The sequence below is a fragment of the Rhinichthys klamathensis genome, unplaced genomic scaffold (genome assembly GCF_029890125.1).
Source record: "Rhinichthys klamathensis goyatoka isolate OS25496 unplaced genomic scaffold, OSU_Roscu_1.1 h1tg000088l_1, whole genome shotgun sequence".
NCBI classification, from domain to species: Eukaryota; Metazoa; Chordata; class Actinopteri; order Cypriniformes; family Leuciscidae; genus Rhinichthys; species Rhinichthys klamathensis.
Window position 1 is genome coordinate 944059 of NW_026606628.1, and position 9008 is coordinate 953066.

The 9008-nt window shown below is 37.0% G+C and overlaps 1 protein-coding gene across 1 annotated transcript; it reads left to right on the forward strand.

Annotated features, from left to right (window-relative positions):
- Positions 1 to 507: 507 nt before the first annotated feature.
- Positions 508 to 2897, forward strand: LOC130085767 (uncharacterized). Its single transcript, XM_056251725.1, has 2 exons — positions 508 to 670; positions 1680 to 2897. The coding sequence occupies exons 1-2, from the start codon at positions 543 to 545 to the stop codon at positions 2875 to 2877; spliced, it is 1326 nt and encodes a 441-aa protein (XP_056107700.1). The 5' UTR covers positions 508 to 542; the 3' UTR covers positions 2878 to 2897.
- Positions 2898 to 9008: the final 6111 nt, after the last annotated feature.

Below are 9008 nucleotides of genomic sequence, written 5' to 3' on the forward strand. Positions count from 1 at the left end.
CGGGAGGGGTCCGGGAGATAGGGCTAAAAAACGGGAGAAACCCGGGAAAAAAGGGAGTGTTGACAGGTATGAAACAAACGTGTTTTTTTTCTGTAGTGTTTTGTCCGTTCCTCTATCAGGTTTTATTTGTGTTACTCAGATCGCCTATAAATCGATATGAAATTCTACAAATTATGCTTTAGTTTAGCTTGTCGTCTGCATCAGAATTAGTAACGTTAGCAGCTATATGTTACCGTGCTGACTTGACATATAATACATAAACTGTCAAGTCGTGACGTAACCGTTCTCCGATAATACTGTTTCCGGGTCCAAATGCCGGTGTTGTGCCGAATTTCGACCCCCGCCAAATTATTAATGCTACCCCCCTAGCATTGGTAGGTTTAGGATTAGTTGTGGGGGAGGGGGTAGGATTAGGGGCGGGGTTGGGATTAGGCAATCAGGTACTGATTTCAACGAGGGGGGTAATAATTTGGCAGGGGGTCGAAATTAGGCACAACACCTGGTCCTCTCTACCTACTTACCGCTTTCGCCCGAGTTTTAACATGCCGCAGTGCTGTGTCCCATGTTGTTTAAATAGATCCGAGTTAAAAAAAACAAGTGACATTGAACTGTCATTCTACCGCTTTCCCTGTGACGAGAAAGATAAGAGAAAATGGCCGCAGTTGATAAGGTAAGTTACAAATCTTAAACGAATGAAGAAACTTTGGCGCCAGTGGGTGCTATCCCTATGGTGTGTTCACACCGAACGGGAATTTAATTATTTGCGCGAGTGGATTACATACAATTAAGTCAATGCAAAGACGCGAATAGACGCATCATTCGCTCCGGGCGTTGCGAATGACGCGAATTGGGCGACGCGTTTGCCGTGAATGTCTTCCGCGCAAGTTGAAAAATTTGAACTCGAGCGAATGTTCAAGCGTCTAACTAGACGCGTATTTGACGCTCTATTCGCGTTCGGTGTGAACACACCATAAATCCCTAACACCCACTGGCGCTGAAGCGAAACCAGCCCTTTAAGAAAAGGGCTTATGTAGTCTATGGGTTTTATATGTTGTTTGTTGCTATAAACCCAAATCTTGCATCATGTTTCGGTTGTCAGGCCTTGTTCTGCCGCCTAGTTAAGATGAAACTAAGTTAGCTAGCTAAGGCTAACTAGCTAACGTTAGCTTTGGCAACAGTCTATAGACAAGTCGAAGCATGAAGATGTGTGTACATAGCAAGGAAAAACATTAGACCAGTTATAGTATGATAATCTACTAACGTTTCTCATTTGTCTGAGATATAAGATCAGACTCATGTCTATTAATGTACTACAACCTGAAACAAACAAACCCCCTTTTAGTGAATTACAGTATTATATTATTATGTAAGACAGTATTATTAGGTATTATCAAAATTTCACATGTAGTCAGTCAGGTCACTAGGAAAATACTACAACCTTTGGAACATGAAAAAGTACTTTAGGTGAATTACAGTAATTGTTTCATAAACCTATTTGATTGTTGTATGTACAGTAAGCGAGCTGCGAGGTATTGTCAGAATTTCACCTGAAATAAGTCTTTCTGGTCAATAGGAACATGGTACAACCTTTGAATAATAAAAAATCCCTTTGGTGACTGAATGTAATTTGATTCTAAAAAATAATAAAAAGTAATATTACAATTTTTTTTTTTTTACAGACGTGAAAACTTCATCCCAAACTGCAACTCTAGGGTGTGCAGTTGGCATTTCCCCAATGGAAAAGCTGCTGGGCCATCAAGATTTGCTTGGAATGAGGGGAAGACTTTCCAATTCCCAGAGCACCTCAGCCATCTCCCTAAACGAAAGAAACAACTGGTCCCTAGCAATGGTGAGGATGAGGGAACGGATGCTGACATGGCAGAGACCCCATGTACTTCAAAAAGTCTTGTGGCACTTGAGGTGGAGAATGAGATGCTGAGGGAAGAGAATGAAAAATTGAAAAAACAATTGGAGAAACAGAAGCAAATTTTTTCCTTCAGTCAAATTTCTAATAGTCCTGACAAAGTTCAATATTTTACTGGATTGCCTGATGTTGCCACTGTCCTGTTTTTGGAAGCGCTTCTTTCTAAATTTGAGCTAAAATATCATTCTGATTGGACTGTCCAAATTATGCCCTTAGTTGATCAATTGCTCCTGACCTTAATGAAGCTTAGACTAAATTGCGGCCACATAGACCTTGCAACAAGGTTTAATTGTAGCACAGCCACAGTAACCAACATCTTCACCACCATCATTAGTGCCCTGTATGAGATTTTGTATGTCGGTTTGCTTGAGAACAACATCCCCTCCACAGGCAAGAATCAAACATCGCTGCCAGACTGCTTCCAGCCCTTCCCTAACTGTAGGATCGTGCTCGACTGCACAGAGGTTGCCGTCTCTAACACAGAGAGGCTTGATGCACAGTGCCATTTGTACAGCCAGTACAAAGGACGAACCACACTTAAGGCTTTAATCGGTGTTGCGCCTAATGGAATTATTACCTTTGCCAGTGACCTGTACGGTGGGAGTGCCTCAGACAAGGCAATAACAGCTGACTGTGGACTTCTCCAACATTTACATCCTGGCGATATGGTTATGGCAGACAAGGGCTTCACAATTCGGGACATTTTGCCAGAAGGAGTTTCCCTGAACATCCCGTCTTTCCTCGTCAATGGACAATTTACGCAGGAGGAAGTGAACAACAACAGATTAATTTCAAAAGCTAGGATACACGTGGAGCGTTCAATTCAGCGACTGAAATTGTTTCACATTTTGGACCACATTCCATACCAGTTCAATCAAAATATAAACAAGATACTTAAAGTGTGTGTGTGTCTTACAAATTTACAAACACCCATTCTCCGTGAAATTGGATGAGTTAACTATTGTATATACATGAATTTCTGGGTGTAATTCATGTCTGTATATAAATAACTGTATTTATAGTTTTATTTTAATTATATATTTTTTTTATTTTAAGGTGTCATTGTAACAGTGTAATTATTTATAGAAGTACTGAGTAATATTAAGTAACTACATGTACTTACTATAGGGGTAGGATTAGGGTTTGGTTGAGGGTTAGTTGCATTTATTATGCATCATTTACTGTTATTACTATGCAAGTACATGCAACAAATGTAACACTGTAAAATAAAGTGTTACCTTTATAAGTTCTGTAGCATGAAGGGCCTATAAACGAATGTTTGATAATAATAATAATAATTAAATAATGGGGATAACATGGATAATTTGATATGGTTTAATGTAAGATGTTTGCCCATCTTTTGGAAAAGTTTTAAAAGTAAAAAATGATCACTTTAACCAGTAGATGGCTGCAGAGCTCCACTATTTGCTATTTGACTTTTTGAAGTTTTTCCAGTTGAATTCATATCTACATATTACGAAATCACAATTACAAAAAAACAAAAGTTACTTTTTGTCAAAGTTGAGCAGTTTTTGTACTGATTTTTGTTTTTTCAGTTTTTCAAAAATGTCACATTATGATTAGAATCAAACCTGATCAGGATGTTAAGAGGAAAGTTGAAGAAAAGTTATAATTTATTTCAAACATCTGTTTTTCAAATAATTCTACAAATTTAACGCATTTTCTATACGGGGTCTGACCCCGCATAGAAAATGGACAAAATTAATTTGATTATAATCATAATGTAACATTATTGAAAAACTGATTAAAAAAAAATCCTAAACTTTGACAAAAAGTAACTTTTATTTTTATAATTGTGAATTCATAATATGTAGATATGAATACAACTTGTGAAACGATGTCTTTCAGTTAGTCAATTAGCAAATAGTGGAGCTCTGTACTGTAGCCATCTGGTTAAAGTGATAATTTGTTACTTTTAAAAATGATGTTGCCAAAAGATGGGCAAAAATCGTACACTAAACCATGTCAAATTATCCATGTTATTATCCCCATGAATGAAAGTTAGAAATGTGGGTCAAAAAGACCTCGAACAGTGCACAAGGGTTAAAACAAATGGATTTGTTGTTTGTTGTGTTTTCATATTCAACAGATTATAAGCTAGATGCAGCTTTTTGGGGTTTGCATCGAATGTTCTTCGACTTTTATACATAATAAATGTATTTATAAATAAAAATGGTTCTGTTGAAAGCAGATATTTTGAGATAGACGCCAAATGTTCTCCTCCTATTCAAATTTGACATTGAGGGGGCGCATACATCATATTTGCCCATCGGCAACTATTTGATGCACATTAAAATACGATTTTCAAGAAAGAAAACCCTGGGGAAAATAAATGCAGAACATATTCACATAGGACACTATTAACACGACTATATGCATGAAACCATTCAGAAAAATGTGGGCACAAATGGGTTAAGAGGCTGTTGTGTCAACTGTCAACCTTGATTTATTGCAATTTTGAGGTAAGTTTTTTTATTTCTTTTTTATTTTACAAAATGAACATGACTGCTCTCATCAAAAATCATGTTTCTTATTTTTCACTGGCATGTCTCAGGTGTTAAGGACTTTGAGCCTACATACAGTATGAGTAAAATACTTAAGTACAGTTAACTTGTACAGCTCATTTTTGCTCATGAGTAATTTTTGCTGTAAGGTATCTGTACTTTTACTATATGGTTTTCAGGTACTCTTTACACCTGTGGTTTCTTAAATTATTTTCAGACAATAAAGGCAACTCAGGACTGACCTCTTATATAATAAACTGCCCTGGAAAGTGAAATGTTGATACATAAAAAAAAACTTAAAAAAAACTTGAATGGTGTCAGACACTCAGAGGCGCTACAGGACAGAAGACTGATGTTGCATTCATTCGTTCGCTCTTCAGCGTCCTCTAATGAGAGCCTGCTGTATAGTGAGGTCTAAGCTTTGGGTGGATAGTTAGCAATTCCACATTTATGTTCTAAGAAGCCTCCAAATCTAATACATTGCTATTTTGTGTTGTTGTATGTGGTGTTTGCTTTACAAATTACCAATGCTATATGTAGCTACTGGAGTGACTGCCATAGTGAATGGGAAAAAGTTTATATTTGAAAGATACACTTGTAGCATAAATTAGATTTAGGCCTACTCAGTTCAATATACAGAGAAATGTATATGTAACAACAATTGTCAGCGCCATGTTGTGAATGTGTATTTCCTCCTGGCGCTTTAATCTGGGTAGGCTATGTGGGCTGGTGAAGTGACTTGTCACCAATTTTCACTTGTGCTGCATGATTGTGAATGTTTGCTGCTGGTTCCAGACACCCAAATAAACAGTGGCTGATCCATTGGCGTTGACACATACACCGCACCACATTGTTTGACACCATCTGCTGAACGCCATAAAGAGATACACTGCACAGAATGTGGGAAAATGTGAAGACAATGCATAGAGTTTGGACTTAAAGAGGAAGGCAGATGCTAGTTTAAAATAGCTTTACGGATTTCTCTCACGTTCCCATAAAGTGCGTTATAGGATGGTAAACGACCCCATATGTGTGCAAAGAGCAAGTCTCTTTGGCTTTTAAAGGCATTCTTTTGAAAACCAAACCTAATGCTGTTAGGCAGTAATGCAGTCATTATCCTGCTGAGCTGAGTAAGCAAACACACATACCTCCTGTGTTACCTTAACACACACACACACCTAACCCGAACCCTTACCCTACAGGCCTCTTGACTCGCAGAAAGTGAGGACCAGCCAAAATGTCTTTGTCTTCACTCCAATGGTCTAAAACTCAAATCGGTCCTCACAAAGATAGTTGTGCAAACACACACACACACACACACATTTCAACTTTAAATGTAATATCGAATACATAATATCGCACGTTAAATTATAGTCAAGTACTTTACATGTTCTTTTAGTCAACACATCAAAATAAGTCTACTTATTTGAAGCATGACGAATTATGATTTAAAAATATTTTAAACTTTACTTTAAAGTAAAACTTTTAAATTGGCTTTTAATTATTCCAAAGTGCCCTTTTTGACATGTATACTTAAATATATTAAGAGACTGTCATTAATACTCTAATTAAGTGCTCTTTTATTTAATTATTATTATTTTATCTTCAATTACAATTTTTAAAGTAGGCTACTTTTATTGTAAGTACACATTGATGGCCTAAGACACGAATCGAGCGGTTTGTGTGAGAATTGAGAAAACGAACAGTATTTATATCGTTTTTACCTCTTGTAACCACAGCCACGTCCAAGTGATCTGAGGACGCGGGCGCTTCGATCTGCGCAAGTGCCGGAAGTGATCTCTCGCGCGTGTACGTCACTCATTGTGAAAAAAATTCAACGTTGTCTGTTGATATATCGAAATCGTCTTCCATTGCGATTTCCTGTATATCTAAATATGTTTAGATCTCAACAGTGAAAAGTAACACTTCCGAAATCTCTGTGTAAACAAGGAGTGACGTACACGCGCGAGAGATCACTTCCGGCGCTATCGCAGACCGAAGCGCCCGCGCCCTCAGATCACTTGGACGTGGCTGTGTTTACAAGAGGTAAAAACGATATAAATACTGTTCGTTTTCTCACACAAACCGCTCGTTTCGTGTCTTAGGCCATCAATGTGTACTTACATTTACGAGTCATTAAATCATGTTTAATTTGGACTTCTCTGTGCATGCTCTTTGAGGCATTATATGACTGACAGACAAGAACGGTTTGACCTAAAAATATCAAAATTGAAACTACTGCGGAAACAAAGACACCTACATCTTGGATGCCCTTGAGGTAAGCTAAAACATACCAAAAATTAATTTCAAAGTGAACTATCCCTTTAACATATATCTTTTAAATTAACAATAGGCTGTATCTTAACTGTGTAGGTAATTTTGATAGTAAACTACTATCTTCAGCAGGGGACTTTCATTCTCTCTGTAGGGAAAACATCCCCCAGGCACTAATTAAACAAACCAGCACTCCCCTCCCCACACTTGCATCCAAATAAACGTATTATTTATTAATACTGCAAATAACAGATTGGGGACAGGCTGAGATCACGTTCTCTGTGTGTCATTATGGCTCTGTGTGTCTAAGCAGTGCTGGTAAATGAGTAGAGAATAAATGAGTCAGTCTCTGAGGTCTTGTGAGATGATTTGGCTGTGAGTCAGGTTCTCTGTCAGGATACAGAAAGAAAACATGTCCTGTAAAGGGTTACACAGTAATCTACTAATTAGGATGGATTTAGATTAATACAATTAATGCCGGGTTCATGACTTTAATATTGTGGCCTAAATCACTGAACTATGGTCTTTTGTATTTTTAAACCTGGTTCAAAATGTGTGCTTTAGTTATACCAATACAAACTTCAGCCTCAGTAATTATACCCTAAAAAAAAAAAAACTATTTTCAAAGGCTGATAATCCACTTATGCTTCAGAAGTAAACCAAAATCCTCACTCACAGGGGAGGCCAGTTTTCCAAACACTGAGAGAGATTTGCCTTTTCAGTTGTTGAAGATTACAGGAAGTTCTTAACTGTTTCAATGAATATCTGCACACAAAGATAATCGATGACAGGTCATGTTATCAACATGCTGTTTAAATGTGTCTGTAAAGAACCATAGCATTTTGATTCAGCTTCTTTTTTCGTTGTTCGTTGTTTCGTTTGCCTGGTGTGTGTCTGTACATGCACACAACACTCCTTTAATTACTCACTATTTATAATGTGTCACAGCTGTATTTTCAGGGCTTTATTGGAAAAGGCCCATCTTTATTTGAGGAATTGCTTGAGTCAGTGTTGATATGTTTTAAAACAGGACTCCATATGTTTGTGAATACAGTAAACTCAGCATATCTCACACTTTGAAAGAGATACTGTATCAAACTGGCTGATTTGGTTTGTGATAGAAAGAATATATTTACTATTTACGTTACAGTGGAAACCAAATCTTTCCATCCTGACTCCCTGAGAAAATCTTGACCACCAGCAGTCTTGGGAATCTTAAAATCATCAGCCGCCCGCCTGACCAAACAAACTCCTCCAGATTTCTCAACAGTGAACAGTAACATTTTTGCCATTTTTATGACCAAACTTAACAGGGCCTGATGAATCACTACATATCTCCACCATGTGGCATCAGTTTTACACACGGCATGCGCCATAGATCAAGTTACACAGCATTAACACATTAATAAATGTGTCTCCAAATCCCTCCCACGGCTTTCAGTTGACTCCCCAGTCTATTTAAGGCCATCTTTCTTCTGACTACTCAAAAACACAACATTGAAGGGATTATACTACTATACTATACTATACTATACTACCTGGGTTCTCAGTGGATTCCTATAATGAGTCATGAGATTTACATCAGTTTTGTGTCACATTTTGTGTCTAATTGGCTTGTTTGGAGGTTTGCTCACAAATGGGGGAAATATTTAGTAAAGTAAATGTTATGCACATCAAGTTTTACCACTTTGTCAATGAGAAAATCATCAATTAAAATGTGTTAAAATGATGATATGAACATGTTTTACAAAACACAGTCTGCAGGAAGTTTGTGGGGAGGAATAAGTGAATAACCTCCAGAGTCCCTCCAGAGGTTCCCGAAGAAGAGTTTTGTGTCTGAACATCCACCAAACACTTTTCTGTTCATCAATCACTTTTAATGCAGTGCACACTGTCATTTTTGATAAACTCTTTGCTATTATTAAATGTTGATATAAAAACATTTGCTGATATTTAATTAAAAATAAAAAATAAAAGTCAAATTCATCTCGATCATTGTGTTTCTGTAGAAATAGACTATAATGTATAGTCTGAACTTTGACTAACATTCTGGCAATGTTCTCTCAAAGCTATGAACAAACGTTATACCTATAACTTAAATAGAACAATTGTTAGTGGCTCTGGTCTTTAATAATGTTCTCAAAACATTGGCACAAATTTTTTATTTATTATACATTATTCATGGAACATATTTTTCTGGAACATTAGGCTATAGTTGGATGTTCGTCTAATGTTTTTTTTTTATGTTACTACTATAAAAAAAAAACATTAGACGAACATCCAAC

Excerpts from the sequence above, each read along its gene's own strand:
- LOC130085767 (XM_056251725.1), top strand. The coding sequence starts at position 543 with ATGCCGCAGTGCTGTGTCCCATGTTGTTTAAATAGATCCGAGTTAAAA. Across the intron at positions 671-1,679 it reads AAATGGCCGCAGTTGATAAG|ACGTGAAAACTTCATCCCAA; the intron begins GTAAGTTACAAA and ends TTTTTTTTACAG.